At 40.9% G+C, this 23,237-nt stretch overlaps 1 protein-coding gene across 2 annotated transcripts in view; it reads left to right on the top strand.

Annotated features, from left to right (window-relative positions):
* The window catches only part of LOC149250866 (putative RNA-dependent RNA polymerase 1), a 197,445-nt gene that overhangs the window by 60,660 nt on the left and 113,548 nt on the right, over positions 1–23,237 (top strand). The window contains exons 3-4 of one of the 2 annotated variants that reach the window (XM_089459259.1): positions 20,547–20,813; positions 20,943–22,414. In XM_089459259.1, the coding sequence (XP_089315385.1) occupies positions 20,547–20,813; positions 20,943–22,414 (1,739 nt within the window). Of the gene's footprint in view, positions 1–20,546; positions 22,415–23,237 lie in introns of both variants that reach the window. The other variant, XM_089459258.1, reaches the window with a different exon arrangement.

Genomic DNA, 23,237 nt, shown 5'->3' with positions numbered 1-23,237 from the left:
GGCCGCCATGGAGAACACATCAATCCAGGCCTCGTAGGAGAACACATCAATCCTGCTACAATCGCCATGGAGAACACATCAATCTAGGCCTCACAGGAGAACACATCAAACCTGCTACAATCGCCATGGAGAACACATCAATCCAGGCCGCCATGGAGAACACATCAATTGAGGCCTCACAAGAGAACACATCAATCCTGCTACAATCGCCATGGAGAATACATCAATCCAGGCCTCACAGGAGAACTAATCATCCTGCTACACAGGAGAGCGAATCATCCTGTTCCACAAGAGAGCGAATCATCTTGTCCCACAAGAGAGCGAATCATCTTGTTCCAGTGCGCACCACTAGGGGAGGGTGAGTCATCCTGTGGTCGTATGTTGCTTCAGTAAGAACCGCAAGCCCTTAGAGCTCGCAGAGTTCAATGTATGCAACATGCAGGACCCTTGTACAAGGGTTTCTTGACAACTCCAAGTCGTTGGGCAAAATCACAGCTTAGATCTTTCCTCGGGGCTTTGACAATGTGTATCGACCTGTACATCATCTTAATGCGATGGAGCCTCCTTGCTCATCGACTTACCATATCCCAGATGATGTCTATCTGTTGGAGCAATCGACGAATACGGGATTCCTCAATAATCGAATCCCACCTCTGGTTGTTATAGAGAATCACAATGGTATGTGTTCAAATAGCACACTGAAGAGCATCCCCAACTAGGCAGCTTCATACGAGATCATACTCGTAGATATGTATCTGGTCTCGGCGGTGCTTATGGCAACCGACTTCTGCTTCCTGCTCATCCATTATATCGAAGCAGAATCCAAAGAGAAACAACACTAAAAGTGCTCCAGTGATCCTCCACACTACCTGCCTAATCAGCATTCGAATAATCATGCAGTTTCATATTTTCGGCAGTGTATCTCAATCCATGAGAGATTGTGTCCTGAAGACATCTCAGAAGATTCTTGGCACCAATCTAGTGAGGCTCAACCAAATATGAGCTCACAATGCTAACTGCAAAACATATGTTCGGACGGAGGTTCACCAAGAACATCAACGCGAATGAGTTTTTGAAACTCAGAGGCATTTCCCAAATCTGGTCCGACATCACTACCATATAACTTCTGAAAGTTAAGATCCTCGAGGTAGTCACAGGCTTGCAGTCCATCATACCAAATCTTTTCAGAATCTTCACCACATATTTTCCTTGAGATAGTCCTTGGTTCTTCATTTCAAATTCAGAAGCCAACTCCCTTTTACATTTGTGAATGAGAGGGTATGCACCTGTTAGAAAGAGGTCATCCACATACAACACCAGTATGAGAGGCTCATCATCTTCAACCTTAAGGTAAAGGTTAGGATCGACTTCACTCCTAGTGAGTCCCAGCTTCATCAAGTAGCTATCGATCCTCTCATACCATGCTCGGGGTGCTTGCTTCATCCCATAGAGAGCCTTCTTCAACCTGCATACACGAGATTTTCAATCATAAATCTCGAATCCTTCAGGTTGCTCCACATAGACCTCTTCTTTGATCAAACCGTGCAAGAACGCGATCTTGACATCCATCTGATGTAGGTTCCATCCTTGTCAAGCGGATGGTCGTATATCTGGCAACAAGCGCAAATATCACATCATAGTCTATACCTTCTTTCTGGTAGAAACCACGAGCAACAAAACGAGCCTTATACTATTCCATACTTCCATCTGCTGCAGCTTTATCTTGTAAAGGCATTTTGAAGTAACAATTGTCTTGTCCTGGGGTCTGGGAACTACTTCCTAGACATCATTCTCCATAATAGACTCATATTCTTTGGTCATCGCATCCTTTCATACTTGATGCTTGACAGCATCTGAGGATGATGAAGGCAAATTTTGTATGATCGTGCTTATGATGGTCAGGTATCCCTGATACCTGTTAGGTTTCTTACTTTCACGAAAGGTTCCTCGGGGTGCATCATGTCCTTCAACATCATCAAGTAGCCCCCTAAGCCATGAAGGCCTCTTCCTAGAAGAGGAAGGCTCAGGTGGATAAATAGGATCCATGGGTTCCTCCACATCAGGGATTATTACATCATCTACCCATAGAGACAACTTCCACAATCGTACGGTTCTTCCTTTCCGCCACACCATTCTGCTCAGGAGTATGTGGTGTAGTAGTCTCCCTCTTAATGCCAGCCTCAGATATCCCTGAGTGAGCCAACTGTAATATATCGAAGGTCTTGCTTTGGCTTGAGGGGAATGGTCCCCTTTTGAGCTTTCCTTCGGCACATCCTGGACATACACCTTCTTTCTCTACTCGGAATTCGGGCATCCCTGTCACTATTTGTCTTACACCAAGTAGAGCTTTATAATGAAGGGGGGCAAACCTCCGATGCCAAAGTTCGGACTGAAGAGATGTGTCATAAGACATGAAACCTAGTGGACTTCCACCGACCTGATATAAAGAATCAACTCGAAACCCAAGAGTGAAAGCATCTTTAACATTATTTTTCCATATATGTACCTTGCCATTGCTGAAGGTTACCTTGTAGCCTTTGTCTTCCATTGTTGAGATGGACACCAGGTTCTTTTTGAGGTCAGGTGCATTTAATACATCCTGGAATTTCTAGCCTTCTTGAATGGTTGTCCTCTTCCTTGATTCCCAACTCTCCTCTTACCTTTGCTATTGAATTTGTCATTCCTTTGGTTACCATCAGAGGGATTTTGATTATCGTCCTGGTGTGAGTCCTTTCTATCAGGGCACTCCCTTGCATAGTGACCTACATTATCGCAGATGTAACATCGTCCTTTTCTTCCACCCTTAGGTCCAGCCTTTTATTTTGATTTAGTCTCAAAATTATTTCTTTTCTTAGCATGAGAAGAGAAGGCAGCAGGAGGACCTTTAGGCATGGGCATTTCTTGCTCTTCTACCCTTGTTTCTTCTTGAATGCATCTAGCCATTAATTCCTCGAAACCAGGAATTATATTATTGTTCAGAAGAGTAGTCCTAAACATGTACCATTCGGATGGTAATCCTCCAAGAGTCGTGAGTGCCATTTCTTTGTCAGTAATAGTCTCCCCAATAGATAGGAGATCATTCTTGATCTCGGTGATTCTTAAGAAGTATGCTTGCATACTCTCATCTTCACCCTTCTTGATTTCCCTCAGTTTATTTCTAAGAAACAAAACTTAATTTGCATCATGAACTTTAAATATACTCACAAGTCTATCGTAGATTTCCTTGGAGGTGTCCAGTTCAGAGATGTAGGCCACCAAGTGCTTGTCGATAGAGTCTTGGATGATCTTGTTTGTTTTGACTTATCCATTTTTCCATTTGTTCCATGCAGCAACGGATGCATTTGATGGAGGCTCAACAATATTGCCTCTTACATGGTCCAGCACTCCTTGATCTTCTAGGGTTAGATCGATAGACATCTTCCATCCGTGATATTCAGCTTTCTCACGGAGCTTGTCTTCGGTAGGAAGAGTGTTGAGGACCCCATAGTTCTTTTAGGATAGCCTTGCCAATCTTCTCTTCGGTGATTGCTCTTGCTCTTGGTCGGGCTTTGTCTTCACCTCACCTCTGATACCATGTTAAGTTATGGTATGTTCTATGCTTATAATAGTTTACTTCTTTTTCTTATTATATTCCATAGATTTGCAATCACATGTACATAAAGTAAAGTGCAGATAGAACATTAAACGATCGACAAAAAACAAGCCAAGACAAGAGACACAAGATGTGGCGGCTAGCCAGGGACAACCCCCACAATGTGTGGGGAAACCCTTTGATTTCTTTTATCTTCAATAATTCAGCAGAGAGAAATAGTACAATAAATCTGATTTATATCAACAGTAGCAAACCCTAGACAACGGCATCAACATTAGCGGCTTCATCATCAAAACTAGGGCACTCGATATCTCACAAACTGACAAGCCCAACAAGCATGTCCCTTGGTGTACTGCGTTTACCCAGCTCTGTGTACAAAATGCAGTCTTCTTACAGTCCAAAAATCGTGGTCTCTTTGGATGTGGATTTGACCAGGATGAGAGTAAAATACTTGGCCCCTTATTTGAGCAGACAACATGTCCTCCCTTATCAACGTTTGGACCAGAGTTTGTGGCATAAACTCGTCCCAAAAAACTTCAGCGTACAGTGGTGCCTTGGCTCCTCAAATGACCCAAAAAATCGTATTCTTTAGCAGTATGAAGTCTGGGTACTAAATCGACCTGTTCAGATGAGCTTGAAGCTGTGGTTCTCCATGGGTTCTCTCAACCTGTCAAACAAACAGATCTGGTTCTTTCTCCAGCCTGTCGACAAAGTAGGAAATACAGTACAAGGATATAAAACAATTGATAAAGCTTGAGTACCTCAATATTTCTTAGGAAATTCGTTCTCCATTGAAGCTCTACGGTGAAATCTGAGTGATTTCACTCTCAGACTAAGGGGTATCGTCGCAACACCAAAGTCTGCTATGGCAGCAATGTCTCCAAAGCCCTCAGCTTCCTCTTCCAACTCTCTCCAAGAGTTCTCTCTTCAAACTCACACAATGTTCGAATGTAGGGAGCCTCCTCAATCCCCTTCTTTAATGAGTTTTGGATGACCTTTTCATCTTCACCTTCCCTTTTGGTCTTTTCCCCTTCACCTTCCTTTTTGTTTTTTTTTTTATTAATTTCACTTTTAGAAAGTCACTTTATGATACTTTTACTTTATAAAGCTAAAGTGACCCCCCCCAACTTGCTTAGGGAATATCGTCCTTTTCCCTATTCTAATAAAGTCTCCTTAGGCAAATTTAAGTCCCCTTATCAATTATTTCCTCGCTTTAGCCTACGGGAACCACTCTAGGCTAGCGGGCTCCATCATAAGCTTCCTATGGGGACGAGGACATTACATGTTTCTTGTATGAGAGGTTGAGAACCTGGTTCTCTACTCCATTGGTAACCACAGTGTGAAAATTTCTGAATCTACACATCAGAAACCCCTACTGAAATTACTGGTTTAGCATCTCCTACTTGTTCTTTGCATTAACAAGTTACTTAATTACATAAATATCGATGTAAACACTATTGCAGCCTACACATACATACAGATCATGAATTGAAATACACTGAGACAATCACATAAGGGACACTATTATTTTTCGACAATTGTACCCGGAAAAACCCAATTCGGGAAAACTGGTGCAACATATAGAGGGTTTGTATTATTAAGCAGATTTTTGAATACAACTAGGGTGCCAAATATGGCTCACCCAAAAGAGAAAAATCCTGGTAGAAGTACTTCTATCTAGAGACAGATATTCCGGCAAATTCAACAACTGGATGATCAAACACCACATATGACTTGACTGTTCCGAGTGCTGGGCAGTGATGGCTGATCCAAGCTCTGTGTTGGAATTGCATCACCCCCACAGTGAGCCTCCCTTGCTCAGAAAGTCGATTTGCTGAACTGCTCCCTCTCTGCCCCGCAGAATCTCCCTAGCCCTGCCTCTAAAGGGCCTTTGTCAGCCCTTACACCCTTTGCATCACTTGCGTTAGTGCCTATGGCCTCTGTGTCACCTGCGTCAGCGCCTACGGCCTCTGCATCACCCTCTCTTAGACTGCGTTGTCTCTCCCGGTGCTGCTCTGCCTCTCTGCTATGTATTCTTCGGCCTCAGACTGAAGTTCCCTTGCAGAACTGCCCCTCACTGCAACTTAGATCACTAGCTCAATTTTCTCAGCAAACCTCGCCCTAGAAAAATCGAACTCTTTGATCGATTTGGGTGCGTCTCCAACTGACTCTCAAGCCTCCTCTTATACTTTTTCTGTTGATGAATCAATGGCCGTGATCTAATCTTTAATCAACGGCTAAGATTAAAATATGCTTGATCCTCGTCACTTAGAGCCTTCTCACCCATATTTTTATTTTCCTAAGTTTAGATTTAGGAACCCCATTAAAATATTAATTATTTTAATAACTCCTCAACCAGGTGGAATTTCTCCAAACGATTTTTGGGTCTTGGAGATCTCATGTGTTCTAGCCCCTCCACAAAATTTCGGAGCTAGAGCACATCCGATGCTACCCAAAACCAACACCCAGGACGGAAACCCTTGGGTGACCCAGTGAGATTGGGTGAGCAGCCATTTGCCCTTGGTGGATTCATTTAGAATCCACATGTGTAGTGATTGATTTCCTGTTTCAGTTTGGAGGCCAATATTAGCATTATTATCTTGGAGGGCCATTCCAACGATTGTATTGGCATCTATTTCTATACAATAAAGCTGGATTTTGTCGCTGCATTTCTCATTGTTCTTCATGTTGTGATCTTTTAATGAGATTTTCATGCACTTTATTGTTGGAAATAATACTGAGAGGGGGGGTGAATCAGTGTTATCAAGTTTTTTTAAATAAATCTTCCTTATTTACACTTTGAATTATTCTTGTATGTCAGTACCATAAAATAATGAGCATGAACAAGAAAAACAGATAGTCACACCAAAAAACACCAGATATAAGGTGGAAACCCAATGTGGGTGAAAACCACCTGCTGTAATATGTTTCTATCTTCTTTCAATTACAAACTCCTTTTACAATGATTTTGTACTGGTGCAGTCCTTTACCTATACGCAGGCTGCAACCTGTAGAGAGCTACAACTCTCTTTCGTTTTCCAGTCTCTCCTGGAAGGGAGCTACAACCCCCTACTTCTTTTCTTTCAAGGACCGCTTTTCATAAATTTTCAAACTAGATCCAAGAATATCAAATAATCATCAAGTACATGCAAATTACCCAAACTCCTTATACAATCAACCAAGAATCACCTAACTTCTCAGAATGTTGTAAACAGAAAGATAGTACCAGAAATATAAACCCAGAACTCTGCAGCAAGAGATAAAAGATAACCAACAAATGTTTTTAAGACAGATCCGCAATTTTTCCTTATCTGGATTGCGTGACTCCGCACCCCGCCTTCTATTTTCCTGCGTATCCACGCAGAGCGTCTTCTGCTTCACTGCGTATCACCGCAACTCACCTTCTGCCTTTCTGCGTACATTTACTGTGCCAACGCACTTGTTCCTTCTATCACGCGCGTACTTCTATGTAGCTACGCAGGATTTCCTTCTATCGCGCCGCGTACCTCTGATCTTGCTCCGCACTTCTTCTTCTGTCTCGCTGCGTGCGTCCGCACTGTGCCCTTTTCTTACGTCGCGTACCTCTACTGTATCTCCGCACTGCGTCTTCGTTCGCGCTGCGATCCCCCGCACTGTGCCTTTCTGTGAACGACGTACCACCGCACTGGACCTTTCACCGAGCTGCGGTCCTCCGCCCCTGAACTGTGAAATACCTGCGGACCTTTGATTTGAACCGAATTAACAACCCTCCAAACTGCCACTGACAGTCAGATGCCCAGATCAGATCATGTGCCCGAGAGATCACACTTTATAGATTCGCTTTCAACTTCAATTTTATATAGATCAAGCATTTAAACCGATAACCCAATATTTCAGATCTTAAGATATTCAATTTGCAAAGATGCCCTGGCCAAGTGATCTCCTTCCCTATTTATAGTCAAGCCCTCATTCACACCATGGGACAAAACCATCAAATAACCAAAACAAGGGATCCAAACCGGAGCTAAATTAGATCCTATACCACGGGCCAAAACCATAGGAACATGAACGACAGGTTAAATACCACGGGCCAAACATAAGAAACCCCATATGAGCGTGCTTCTCTGCCTTGAAGAGAGTGAACTAGGGGACCGCACCTTCTGAACAGATAACCTGCGGGTATGACCGCATTTCCTGCATGACGTACCTGCGGGTCCGCACCTTTTGAACCATTCACCTGCGAACCTTTTAATTTCCAACATTTTGAGAGCCTGAACAGAACATTGCCACTAGAGTGAGTTGCCATCAAGTACAACACCTGTAACATAGAGCCATACCAGAATCATAATGCCAACAATCTCCCCCTTTGGACTTGATGGCAACCTCAAGATCCTCAACGTCATTCTCCCCCTTTGACATCAAGGGCAAAGGGTTATGCTCCCCTTAAGAACATGCTCCCCCTGACTATAAACAAGATCTGCAAAGAAGAACCATAATCCACCAAACACCATAAATGACCATGAAAGAGATAGAGACATATTGCAGCAATATTCAGACCAGCATCCACGATCTCCTTCTGTACTTCCTCCATAATGCCAACAATGCATTATATGCTCCCCCTGAACCTGTGCCATTCGATCTTCGACCAATCCACAGCCCAGCATATGTACGCATATACCCCAAACGATCCTTGCGTACAACCAACAATCAGAAGAGATTCAACAACAAGATGATGCATCAACAGCCCCTAGCTTTTGCCTGAGGTATTCAAAGGTCTCCCTTGGCAAAGGTTTGGTGAGTATATCAGCAACTTGTTCCTTAGAAGGAACATACTCCAACTTGACCTTTTGTTCAAGCACTTGCTCCCGGAGAAAGTGATACTTGATTGGTATGTGCTTGGTTTTTGAATGCATGACAGGGTTCTTTGAAATGCTGATTGCACTTGTATTATCACATAAGATGGAGATGGGTGGTGTACAAGTAATTTGAAAATCCTGCAAGGTCTGCATCATCCAAAGGAGTTGAGTGCAGCAAGATGCAACAGCAACATATTCCGCTTTAGCTGTAGACAAGGCAATCGAACTCTGTTTTTTGCTGAACCAAGATACTATTCTGGAACCCATAAAGAATGCACCACCACTTGTGCTCTTCCTGTCATCCACGCTTTCGACCCAATCTGCATCAGTGTAAGCATGAAGTGTGAGATCTGTATCTCTAGGATACCATAAGCCATAATTTTGAGTCCCTTGAAGATATTTGAAGATTCTCTTCACTGCCTGAAGATGAGTTTCCTTTGGATTTGCCTGAAATCTTCCAACTATTCCCACTGCATGCATGATGTTTGGTCAGGTACCTGTCAAATAAAGTAGACTTCCAATCATAGATCTGTAGATTGGTTGATGCACTGCTGCTGATTCATCATTTGCACTGAGGCTACATCCTGTGACCATGGGTGTACATACTGGTTTTGCATCTTCCATGCCATATTTCTTCAAAATCTGCTTGAGATACTTGGTTTGAGACAAAAAGATCCCTCCTCCTTTTTGTTAGATTTGCAAACCAAGAAAATATGTCAGTTCTCCAAGCAAGGACATTTCGAATTCTTTCTGCATCACCAAGGCAAAGCTTTGACTCATAGCTTCTTCATTGCTGCCAAAGATAATGTCATCTACATACACAACAAGTATTAGCAATTTGTCATTTTCAGCTTTTATATAAATATTGCTATCTGCTGATCCTTTTGAAAAACCTTGTTGATGAAGATATTTGTCCAAACGATAGTACCAAGCCCTTGGAGCTTGTTTGAGACCATAGAGAGCCTTTTTCAATCTGCATACAAGATTTGGATCATTTCCAAGAATGAAACCATCTGGCTGCTCAATGTATACTTCTTCTTCTAAGTCTCCATTCAGAAAGGCTGATTTCACGTCCATTTGAAGTACTTTGAAATTTTGAAAGCTTGAGAGAGCAAGGAACATTCAGATGGCCTCAAGTCTTGCAACAGGAGCAAAAGTTTCTTCAAAATCTATTCCTTCTTGCTGCGCATACCCTTTACAAACAAGTCTGGCCTTGTTTCTAATTACTTCCCCATTTTCATTCAACTTATTTTTGAAGACCCATTTTGTCCCTATAACATTCTTATCCTTTGGTCTAGGGACCAACTCCCAAGTGTTGTTCTTTTCGATTTGCTCAAGTTCTTCATCCATTGCTTTGACCCAACATTCATCTTTGCATGCCTCTTTCACATTTTGTGGTTTAGTGGAAGAGAGTAATGCCAAATAGCTTGAAGCTTCTGCAATTGTTTTTTTTGTTTGTACACCTGCTTCTTTCTGCCCCAAAATCTGAGATTCTGGATGATTCTTCTGAACATACCTGGATGGAGTCTTCTCTTCTATCCTTATCTGTTCTTCTGATGCTTCTTGAGGTTCTTCTTCTTCATCATTCTGTCTTTGAGGGTAGTCTTCATCTTTTTCGATATTTTCATGATTTACTTGCCTAGGAATGTATCCTTTTTCATCAACCACTACATCAATGCTGTCAACAATTCTTCCAAGTCTTTTATTGTAGCATTTATATGCTTTGCTGTGTGGAGAATAACCAAGAAGAATGCCTTCATCTGCTCTAGGTTCAAGTTTGCCAAGTTGCTCATCAGTATTCTTAATATAGCATTTGCTCCCAAAAATTTTGAAGTGCTTTACCGAAGGAGTCTCACCATACCAGAGCTCATGAGTGGTTTGAGTGCTGTTCACACAGAGATTTGTTTTGTTGAGAATAACAACCGCAGCATATGCAACTTCACCCCAGAAAGTTGCGGGAGTTCCAGACTCATCAAGCATAGCACGAGCCATTTGTTGGACTGTTCTGTTCATTCTTTCCACCACTCCATTTTGCTGAGGAGTTCTAGCTATAGAGAATTCTCTTCTTATTCCATGTTCTTCACAGAAATCGAAAAATTCATTTGAGGTAAACTCCCCACCTCTGTCGGACCTGAGGCACTTAATTTTGTAACCTGATTCATTTTCAACCAAGGCTTTAAAATATTTGAATTTTTCGAATGCTTCATCTTTGTGCTTCATAAGTCCTAACCAAACAAACCTGGAGAAATCGTCAATGAATAATATCAAGTATTCTTCTCCTCGAGGTGTCCTTTTCCTAAATGGACCACATACATCTGTATGTACTAGTTCAAGAGGCATGCTAGCTGATCCTTCCTTCTCCAGAAAGTTAGTTCTGGTTTGCTTTCCAAACTGACATGGTTTGCATATGGTGTTGTCTGGAATTTTGATATCTGGAATACCACGAACTGCCTGATATTTGCATGCTTTCTTATTTGTGAAAAGCTTAGATGCCCCAACCTCCGGTGCCATAACTAGTGTTCATCATCCTTGCTCAAATAACATTGTTGTTGTCCTTCTTCAAATATGTATAGATTGTTTGGAGTTCTTCTACCTTTGATCACTATTTCACCTGTATCAAGATCACGAACACGACATCCATTTGATCTAAATATCACCTCGGTTCCTTGATCACACATCTGGCTGACACTCAGAAGATTATGCTTCAATCCATCAACATACAAAACATTTCCAGCTTTGACCTTTTCTTTTAACTGAGCAGTGCCTTTTCCTTTTATAGACGCAGGAGTATCATTTCCAAAAGAAACTTTCTTTCCCTTTTCTAAAGCAGAATATGATTCAAGTTTTTCTTTATCGCCTGTCATATGCTTCGAACATCCACTGTCAATGTACCATAGGTTTTCCTGTCCCTCTGCATAAAATGCTATCCCACATCTTTCTGTTCGTGGTTCCTTTATTTTCCATGTTCTGGTGCTTGAGGTTTGTTCCTTTGTCTGCTGAAACCTGCTCCTACATTCAGAATCTTCATGACCAAAGTTATTGCAGATAGAACATTCAACTTCATTTTCAAGAGCCAAAAAGTTGTTATAGGTCTTTTTTTGTAATCCCGGTCATACTTCTTTGTTTTTGAGCTTCTCTAGTTATGATTGTTTTATATGCAACACATTGAGCTGCTTTGTGACCAAAGTTATGGCAAGAGAAACATTGCCCATTGAAGAAACTTCTGCAATTATCAAATCTACCGGCCAAATGATTGTAATTTCTATTGTCATCCATTCTTGAAGCAAATTGAGAAGATTTTACCTGTGGCTGGTTGTAGCTTTTGTTCACCCTTAAGACAGGTCGCCCCTGGTTTACCTGATAGTCTTTGTTCGTTCTTGATGTAATTCGTCCCTGCTTTACCTGGTGATCTCCATTGTGCTTTTGCTCATTCCTTCTTGCTGCATCAAGATAACTCTTTGAGGTGGATGCTTGAGATGTTTCTCCATTATACCCCAGACCTGTCTTGTTTAGCAGAGAACGCTGTACATTGATGATCTCATCTAGAGTTTCAGATCCTTTGACAAACTTAAGATTAATAGCCTTTGTTTTCTCAATTTCTTTTCTAAGGCCAACAATTTCACCTTCTAACTTTTCAAGATATTTTTCTTTTTCATCAATTTGAAATTGTAGAGTATCAATGATCATATTTTTTCTTCTATACATGCCCTGAGTCTAGAAATCTCTTCATAAAAGCTATCCACATCTATAGCATCCATGTAATCATCATCTTCAAATGCCATTAAAAGTTTATAGTCATTACCTCGTTCATCTTCATCACTATTTGATAGACAATCACTGTCTTCATGAGTGTAGTAGCTTTTCTTATTTGCATTCTGTTTCTTGTTCCATCTAGCAGGTTCCTTTCCTTTGTCAATCTTATCCTTATGAGGACATTTGGCAGCATAATGACCTACTCTTCCACAAGCAAAACATTTAAAAGGTAGCATACCTCTGAACCTTCCAGTACCGCGTTGAAGATTTCTGACAAAATTTGATTCTTCTTCTTCTTCTGGCACGTGACTTGATTCATAGTAGTCTCCTTTGCTTGAAGCCTTAAAAGCAGCTTCTCTCCTGTCTGATGGACCTCCTTTTCTCATTTCATAAGTAGTTAGGATTCCGTGTAGCTGAGACATAGTAAGATTTCGTAGATTTTCCTTTTCTTCTATTGCAGACACTTTAGATTCAAACTTGGGGGACAATGATCTTAGAACTTTTTCAACCACAATAGCCTCTTTTATTTCTTCACCCAAGTTTTTCATGCAATTAACAATCTCGTCTACCCGAAGGAAATAGTTAGCCACACTTTCATCATTATACATTCTGAGATTCTCATACTGAATCCTGAGGGTTTGAAGTTTAGCACGCTTTACCTGTTCATCTCCTTCGTAGCTCAAGACAATCTTGTCCCATATTTCTTTTGCGGATTTATATTGCATAACCTTCACGAATTCTATTTGAGATAAGCATCCCAACAGAGTATTGACTGCTTTAGCATTTGTTTCATATTTCTTCTTCTCGGCCGGATCTGTAGGAGTAGCTGAAGGAAAAGTGTAGCCTGTATCTATGATATCCCAAACTTCTGTACCAAGAGATTGAAGATAGGCAGTAACTCTTACCTTCCAGTAATGGAAGTTTGTCCCATCAAAAATTGGTGGCCTGATTGATGCTTCCCTCTCGTAGTTGCTCATGATGAATGATCTTCCTTCAAGCGATCAAGCTTCTCTGAAGGACCTGCTCTGATACCAATTGTTGGAAATAATACTGAGAGGGGGGGTGAATCAGTACTATCAAGTTCTTTTAAATAAATATTTCTTATTTACACTTTGAATTATTCTTGTATGTCAGTACCATAAAATAATGAGCATGAACAAGAAAAACAGAGTCACACCAAAGAACACCAGATATAAGGTGGAAACCGATGTGGGTGAAAACCACCTGCTGCAATATGTTTCTATCTTCTTTCAATTACAAACTCCTTTTACAATGATTTTGTACTGGTGCAGTTCTTTACCAGTATGCAGGCTACAACCTGCAGAGAGCTACAACTCTCTTTCGTTTTCTAGTCTCTTCTGGAAGGGAGCTACAACCCCCTACTTCTTTTCTTTCAAGGACCACTTTTCATAAATTTTCAAACTGGATCCAAGAATATCAAATAATCCTCAAGTACATGCAAATTACCCAAACTCCTTATACAATCAACCAAGAATCACCCAACTTCTCAGAATGCTGTAAACAGAAAGATAGTACCAGAAATATAAACCCAGAACTCTGCAGCAAGAGATAAAAGATAACCAACAAATGTTTTTAAGACAGATCCGCAGTTTTTCCTTATGTGGACTGCGTGACTCCGCACCCCGCCTTCTGTTTTCCTGCGTATCCACGCAGAGCGTCTTCTCCTTCACTGCATATCACCGCAACTCACCTTCTGCCTTTCTGCGTACATTTATTGTGCCAACGCACCTGTTCCTTCTATCATGCCGCGTACTTCTATGTAGCTACGCAGGATTTCCTTCTATCGCGCCGCGTACCTCTGATCTTGCTCCGCACTTCTTCTTCTGTCTCGCTGCGTGCGTCTGCACTGTGCCCTTTTCTTACGCCGTGTACCTCTACTGTATCTCCGCACTGCGTCTTCGTTCGCGCTGCGAGCCCCCGCACTGTGCCTTTCTGTGAACCGCGTACCACCGCACTGGACCTTTCACCGAGCTGCGGTCCTCCGCACCTGAACCGTGAAATACCTGCGGACCTTTGATTTGAACCGAATTAACAACCCTCCAAACTGCCACTGACAGTCAGATGCCCAGATCAGATCATGCGCCCGAGAGATCACACTTTATAGATTCGCTTTCAACTTCACTTTTATATAGATCAAGCATTTAAACCGATAACCCAATATTTCAGATCTTAAGATATTCAATTTGCAAAGATGCCCTGGCCAAGTGATCTCCTTCCCTATTTATAGTCAAGCCCTCATTCACACCATGGGACAAAACCATCAAATAACCAAAACAAGGGATCCAAACCGGGGCTAAATTAGATCCTATACCACGGGCCAAAACCATAGGAACATGAACGACAGGCTAAATACCACGGGCCAAACATAAGAAACCCCATATGAGCGCGCTTCTCTGCCTTGAAGAGAGTGAACTGGGGGACCGCACCTTCTGAACGGGTAACCTGTGGGTATGACCGCATTTCCTGCACGGCGTACCTGTGGGTCTGCACCTTTTGAACCATTCACCTGCGAACCTCTTAATTTCCAACATTTTGAGAGCCTGAACAGAACATTGCCACTAGAGTGAGTTGCCATCAAGTACAACACCTGTAACATAGAGCCATACCAGAATCATAATGCCAACATTTATGAGTTTATTGTATTTATCTGTTTGGGTTTTACATGGCAGTGTTCTGTTGAGTGCATGATAATTCTATGTGAAGTGCTTGTTCCAAACTTTCTTCATTTGTGACATTACACCAAATGACATTACCATCCACTCACCTTTATAAATTTGAATCTGATGGTACCCATCTTTGAGGTCAACCTTGGAGAAGATCTTAGCACCTGATAGACAATCTAGTAGGGCATCCATTCTTGGTAGTGGATATTTATACTTCACTGTGATCTTGTTAATGGCTCTAAAATTCCTACATAACCTCAATTGCTTTCCTCCCTTCTTGGGATACAGAGGAGAAGACATGGCACATGAACTCATGTATTCTCTTATGAATCCTTTATTCAATAATTATGTTATTTTCCTTTTCATTTCCTCATTTTGCTAGAGGAGTCAAGCATGATATGGAAGTTTGGCACCAGGAACCAAATCAATCTGATGAGTAATGTCCTTTGGAGGAGGTAAACTAGCTGATAGATTAGACGATGTCAAATCTGGTAACTGTCGAAGTAATTTTTGCACCATTAAGGGGATTGTTTGCTGACATAATTTTTTCCTTTTCTCGAGGGTAGAGCAGATATCAATTGTCACCTTTGGAGTTTTTGTAAAAGTTCTTCCAACCCATGTTAATTAAGGATAGGGTTCTTAATCAGTGTTCCACGGGGACTCGCTCCCTCCCCTAGGGGTCTAGTTTCCTCGCTCCCTCCCCTAGGGGTCTAGTTTCCTCGCTCCCTCGCGCTCCGGGGACTTGGGGACGAGTAGGGGACGTTTCCCCACACCCCCAAAAATGAGGAAACTCAGGGGGACGTGCTAGGGAGTCGTTTCCCTTTCTTGAGGGGGCGTTTCCGAAAAGGGGGATGTGAGGGGACGTGGGGGGACGAGGGGGGGCGTGGGGGGACGTGGCACACGTTTATGCAAAAAAAAACGATTTAAATTAACTTAACCCTAAAACTAATCTTTAATTAATAGTTAAACTAAGCGTAGGGTTTTGGAATTTAGCTGTTTCATGTTATAAAAACGGCAGGGTGAACACATAACAACACACACAACCTTTGCACACACTGTGTTGTTATTACTAGATCTGATCACTCCCATGCATGGAACCTCGATGGCATCTGTTGGAACATTGCAGATTGCAGAATGGACCCTTGATATGGCTATCACATTGGTAATGTGATTTGGTTATTTGCAGGAATTCTGGAGTGCACATATTAGACAAAATTGAAGACAGATCTTGAGGATTTCTATCACTATGAACTGTCAGCCCTCTGATTAGACAAATTCTGAGTTTGATCCAAACAAATTCATTTATCTGTGGTTGCTGCTCAATATTACCCTACACATTCTGTGAGGAGATCATCCCTGAAGTGGTTACTCATCAATGCTTCTCTGCTTCTCTCAAAACTCGGCTCTTCAAGATTCACTATGGATGATCAACATCAGAGGCTCCCTCTTGTGAAGAATTCAGTTCATGACGATAAGAAATATTAGAAGGCAAAGAAGTTCAGCATCAAATTAACTTAACTTTTGTGTGGCAGTGCTTGCTTTCTAAAAGACACACCGATCACATTGAAGTATTTTTGATTTCTCTAAGTAACCCTAACTGGTGTCTTACAAGTATCTGTATAATCAAGTTACAGTAATCCTTGAGGTCATTGTAATTTAAATTTAAACAAGAGTTTCAAAGTAAAGGAGCAGAAGCTGTAATACATATAGCCAAATTGTCAGATATGGAAGCTACAAGTTTAAATTGCAGATTTTTGGAGTTATGATAGAAGTATGAGTAATGTTCTAGACACAAATGTGCATCAGTGCACAGAGGCATTAGCATCTTGTTATGCCATCAGGAGTCTGCACAACAGTCACTCTTCAACAAGGATACAATTGACAATAGAATTCACACAAGCATAACACAACACTGTTGTTTTGTATATCCTTGTAATTGATACTATGTACAGATGGGCAAAACTCACCAATGATTATAGCAGTTTGGCCTAGAACTGAACAGAGTTGCCTTGATAACATATTGTTGAAGTTGCAGAGGACAGAAGTGTTAAGATTCTGAGATTAAGATCTTTTATTGATAACAGAGATGCAGGAAGAATAGATCTACAGTGATCTTCTACAACGACATTGTTGAGGTTTGCTGTGTATTATCAGAATGCTGAAGATGGTGGTATTGTTGTCTTTGTATTTTGTTATAATGTATGATCATTGATGTATGATTATAAATTAGAATTTTAAATTTATTATTTTATATGATATTAGAAATTTAGATAATGATATTCATATCAATGATCATGCTTTGCAGTTTTTCAATTCAAACCAAATTGTCATAGTGGACTCAATTAATAAATTATATTTTATATTTATAAGTTTTTAAGACCCTGACGCTCCCCCACGTTTCCTAAAAAATGGTGGGGAGCTTTTGCATAGGCCGCTCTCGCGCCTCTTCGCTCCCTCGTCCCGGAACCTTGGTGGAACATTGTTCTTAATTCAGTTGACTCTTCTCCTGTAAAAGGCTTCAAAATTTGGCTTTTTTTCTTCATGTTGTATCTCATAGCTGTTTTCTTTCCATGGTGAATTACATTTGGATCATATTACCAAGGTTTATCCAATAGTAAATGGCAAGCATCCCTTGGCAATATGTCACATAACACTTTGCTTTCATAAAGACCAATTTTGAAGTGATCAAAGCAACATTGATTCACAAGCACACTATAGGGATGTGAATTTGGAATTCAAGTGAGTTGTAACTTTTGAACCGTTTTGGTTCTTACTAGATTATTGGTAGGTCCTCCATCTAAAATTACCTTGAACATCTTGTCTTTGTACTAGCAATTTGTCTGAAACGTGCTCTTACTCTTCCAGTCTGTGTTGAGTGTTGCTTTATTCGTGGAGATCAAGGCCCTCCTCAGCATCAAATTTTCTCCTATTTCTGCCTTAACTTCTTCTGGCAAGAGCTCTTCTTCTCCTTCTTGAGCCAACATCACCCTTTTGGGATTTTGAGGACGATCTACAACAAAGTCACATGACACGAGGACACGAGACACAGAGGACACGTAAATACGAGTATTCAATACGAAACGCAGCGACCTGGAAATAGGACATGGGGGACACGTTTTATATATATATATATATATACGGAAATATAGATTTTTATCCATATTAAATTGCAGGTTGCAGCTTATCTAATCAAATTAAAATATAATGACTTCTCAAAGTTCATAGTTCACTTTAAAAAAATAAATAGAATCAAAATTTACTATTTAGAAATTAGAATGTGATATGCTTGGTCTTGATTCTTGAATATTCAATGTTCATTGTTCATGTACAACTTACAAGCACATAAGAAAATAAGTAAAGTCTAATCCTATTGATGTCCTCTGCCCCTCTTGCGAGAAAATGCCACAGCTTTCCCTTTCCCTCTAGATGTAGATGTTGGTGCTGGTGGAGTTGGCAGTGGAGTTTGCTATGCTCTAGAAGCTGAAGAACTAGAAGTAGGAGCTATAGGAGGTAGACCACATCCTCTACTAGTGGCAAGGGTAGCCCGGGCAGGTGGTGTCACTTGGAAACATTGCAATCTCCCAATCCTGAAATCCTGAAAAACTGATAAGTCTGCTGCATTTTGCATCAAATCTAAAATTCTACTTTCTCCATATGAAATCCAATGAGGCCAGAACCACTCTCAAACATCCTGAGTCATTTCATGGTAATGTTAAAAATTTAAGTAAAATGATGAAAATGAAGATTAAGGAGAATGTCACTTTTACTTTAAGAATTTAACATTACTATGAATAGCATATCAATACTAGGGCCTAGACTTGATCATTAAGCTGCCCCACTCAAAAATTATTTGTTTCTTTAAAAAAAAATTGCAGCTTATGCAGACAATGTTTTCTACCAACAAAATACGTGTTTTCCAAATTCAAGACACGACGAAAACCGGCGAATACGTATTCCATTTTACAGGACACGATAAAAATCGTATTCGACACGTATTAGGGCCGTTTTCGTGTCCAATACGTAAAATACGGGACACGAGACCCTTGAGGACGTGTCCTGTGACTTAGATCTACAACTTTATGGGGTTCACTGCATATATAACACTTCAACGGCTTCGAACTTCCGCAAGTTTACCCTACATTGGAAATCCTTTCGTCTTAGATTTTGATATTCCCTAAAAAGCCTTTGCTGATAATCTGAGTGCAGAAATTCAGTCTCCAAATGTTTTAGCATCCTTGGCCACATTCTAATCTTCTCTTTCCCTAGGGCTTTCCGAACATTCCGGGGGTTCTGCCGCGGGCCACCACAGAGCAACATGAGGTTTCATTTTCAAGGCTGCAATTTCCATAGAGCAACATGAGATTTCATTTTCAAGGCTGCAAATCCTTTGTAGATCAGTTTCCTCAATTCCTTCCATGTCATAGTATTTTTTTAACTCTTGAATCCAATCCATGAACAATTCTGGATTTAATTCATCTTTAAAATCAGGGACTTAGCCTTAACTCTGGTCCTTGTTTGGCTATAGCTTCAATAAGCCTCTGCGTGGAATCTGTGGCTGCATTTTGACCCCTTTGAACATCCAGGTCTTCTTTGAAATCCTCACAAGGCAGCCTAACTTGATTGCCTCTAACCTTCGGAGTGGTTCTTCCCGTATATTTTTCCTTTGTCTCACATTCCTTCCGTCCCTTATTCCCCAGTTCAGATGGACTCCCCTCTGGGCCATTGTGTTTTGCTCTGATACCAATCTCATCCAGCCAATTCACCTGCTGGACATTAACAAAACTGCTACAGGTCAAATCTGAAGCATATCTCTGGCACATGAATACCTGCAAACAAATATTAGCACAGCTGAAAAGGATTTACTGGAAAGGGCACAGATACTCTGCTCCTGTGGCACTGATTAAACCAGAGACAGTCAGTATATACACTGAGAACAAATAAACCACCAACACGGAGGATAAGCCACTCATCATAGAGTAGACAACCTACCGATCCCAATATTTCTCCCACAAAAAAATACTCTCTCGCGATAACGAGATTAACAGTTAACACCAACCCCACAAATTGTTTCTTCCTGCCAATAAATCCACCTAGTCGCAGTTTCATTCTATATACCCCCCAAAACAAGAAAATCCCGCCAAATAAAAGTCCTGGACTATTTCTAATCCTCCGCTAAATGAGCGGTGAGGCTGCTCATTAACCAGATAGAAGACAAAGGATATGTAACAGAACCCAAAATTTATTAAATCGGACTCCTAAAATCACTGAACAGACTGACAAGAACTGAGAGACGTTGAGGAATCTGTCACTGTACGCATGGGAGAATCCGTTAGCAGGATGGTCCGCATCATTTTCTTCATCGGATAGACTGTACATTTAAGTTTTAGAGCACAAAATATTACAATCAGAATTGTGTCCGCTCCCATCAGATTGACAATGAACGAACTTCATTATATTTTGTGTAGAAAGTTCATTCTTTAAAATGATTATTTCTGCCTCAACATTGTGGGATACGGATGGGGATATCTACAGAATTGCAAAGGGAGATCTTTGAATAACTTGTTTCCTTTTCACTAGAATTACAAGATTGAAAGCATTGAAATCATTTCATTTTTGCTAGCGATTGTTAGTTGAGGGATCCATACAATGACCGAAAAGCTGACATGCGCTTAAATTTGACAGATGCGCCATGCTCCGAGGATTTATCACGTGTTTTCAGGTTCACAATGCAATGCTAATGACCCCAAGTCCAAAAACAAGAATAGTCAGTGGGTCCGAACAACAGATTTTACAGAATCCTGTAGTATAGGACATTCTTCATCATTAGGGTTGGAGCTTTCTATATCTATGAGCATTTCTCAAATCCAGGAAAATTTTGCACATTACAAAGAAATTGAAAGTAAGATTTTGCTGGAACGTGGCAGACCGTTTTTGTCGACATCTAAATTGGTGCCAATACTAAAACCTCCTGAAGGTCTTCATTTGCCTTACAGTGTGATTTTCAAAATAAATTCACTTGTTCAGAACGGTGTCCTAAGCTGGCCAACACTTGATAATGAATTTTTCAATTTACTGCAGCCTGAGAGAAGCGATGTTGCCCTCATAAACCAGGCTCTAGAAAAGCTTGGTAATTCAGGTTGGAACACTTGTTACAGACCGGTAGACTGGCTTCAAGACCAGCTTAAAATGGTTGAGAAATCAAACAGATACCGTAATGCTGGACATACACCTTTGGAGAACGGTCTGATGTATGTCAACAGTGTACAAGTGACTCCAGCAAAGATCTACTTCGCTGGGCCGGAAGTTAATGTTTCGAATAGAGTACTACGATACTATGCAGATCACGCTGAAAACTTTATCCGTGTTGCCTTTTTTGATGAGAACTTCAGCCCCCTACATTCCACTGATCTGTCTCGACGGACGGCCCATGGAGTACCGCAGCAACATACAAAATTATATGAGCGGATTCTGCAAGTTTTGAGAGAAGGTATTGTGATAGGGGATAAAAAGTTTGAGTTTCTGGCCTTCTCATCAAGCCAGCTGCGTGAAAGCTCATTATGGATGTTTGCACCAACAGACACACTTACTGCAGAACAAATACGAAAATGGATGGGCAATTTTTGGGCAATACGGAACGTTGCCAAGTGTGCATCAAGAATGGGGCAATCCTTTAGCTCTTCTACAGAAACATTTGACATTCAGAATGAAGAATTTGAATACATTCCTCGTGACATAGAAGTTGTTAGCAATGGCAAACGGTACGTCTTTTCAGATGGAATTGGGAAAATCTCTTCCGACTTTGCAGAACAGGTGGCTCGCAAGTGTGGATGTGATAACTTAGTGCCATCCGCTTTTCAAATAAGGTTTGCAGGCTTCAAAGGTATGGTGGCCGTGGATCCAAGTTCCTCCTACAAGCTCTCCTTGCGCCCGAGTATGCGGAAGTACACCTCAGATAATAGGAGTCTGGACGTCCTTAATTGGACAAAATACAGGCCTTGTTTCTTAAATCGGCAAATCATTACGCTTTTGTCTACTTTGGGTGTTGCCGGTCATCACTTCGAGACGCTTCAGAAAGAAGCAATAGAACTCATAAATCAAGTCTCAACAAGCAGAGATGAGGCTCTTGATGTGCTACAAACTTTGTACACAGGTGAAAATCATAATGCTCTTACGGATATGCTTTCATGTGGCTACTCCCCAAGATCGGAGCCTTACCTATCAATGATGCTTCAGGCATTTCGAGCATCTAAACTTGTGGAGTTAAGAAACAAGGCACGCATTTTTGTTCCTAAGGGGCGATGTTTAATGGGATGCCTTGACGAAACTAAAACTCTGAATTATGGTGAAGTGTTTATCCAAATTCGCGATGCTCCTGGAAACAAACAGTTGCATGGAGCGGGGCAGGATCGGACTTCTATAATGGAAGGAAAAGTGGTTGTCGCAAAAAACCCATGCCTTCACCCGGGTGATATAAGAATCTTATTCGCTGTGAACACTCCTAAACTTAAACATATGGTGGATTGCATCGTTTTCCCACAACAAGGAAAAAGGTATAACAGTATCATAATTATTTTCATCGTTCTTTTGACTAGTTTGTTTTATTTTAAAGTGCTTGCTGATACTGTCCCCTTTGGACTTCTGCAGTGGCCTTTAATGCTTGCTATCGCTAATTGTTAATGTATTTTATGTAATACGGGGATCCGATTTCAATATACCTGTGGTGTTTATATGCCTCACATTAATTAAACTACATATAGGTTGGATATTGGTAATATCTTATTATATATGATGGAGAGGGATGTCTACCATGCCTGCCAGTCAGCCAAAGCAAAACCCTTTCCTTTCATTTTCAGAGATAGAAAAGTCTATTGATTTACTGTGATATGCTTTTACTGTTTCTGTTCGTACATATGTACTTAGTTGTAATTTGTATTTGTGACATCAATAGTATTACTCCATACTAGTAGACTCCATGTAGCATTAAACTGAAACGTTGCTTACTCTTATATTTACTACGTTTGGATATCTATATCAGTAACACGAGCCAAAATAAAATGTGCTGCTTCATCCCGAAGTTGACCAAAAATCCTTTATTTTGCTTCTAGCAGTCCTCTCCAACATGATATCTTTAGCAAGCTTTAGGTTATTGCCTCCACTAGAAGCGATAACTTGATTGATTGGACCTAGAATTCTAGTAATTTTTGGCGGACCTTTACACCAATTGAAGAAGGATGGTTGTAACACTCCCTCCCATCCCCTTGTACTATCTTGGGTTGTGAAAGGTGTTATTTGATATTTGACTTGACCTCCAAGGTCTGTTATAAAGATGGGGTTGAAAAATTTCACTTTCCAGTGTTGTTAAAACTCAAAACC

The sequence above is a fragment of the Pinus tabuliformis genome, chromosome 7 (assembly GCF_031772625.1).
Source record: "Pinus tabuliformis cultivar Carrire ecotype Pingquan chromosome 7, CPIR1, whole genome shotgun sequence".
Classification (NCBI taxonomy): Eukaryota; Viridiplantae; Streptophyta; class Pinopsida; order Pinales; family Pinaceae; genus Pinus; species Pinus tabuliformis.
The sequence above is the reverse complement of the archived record's forward strand: the minus strand, read 5'-3'. Positions and strand labels throughout refer to the sequence as shown.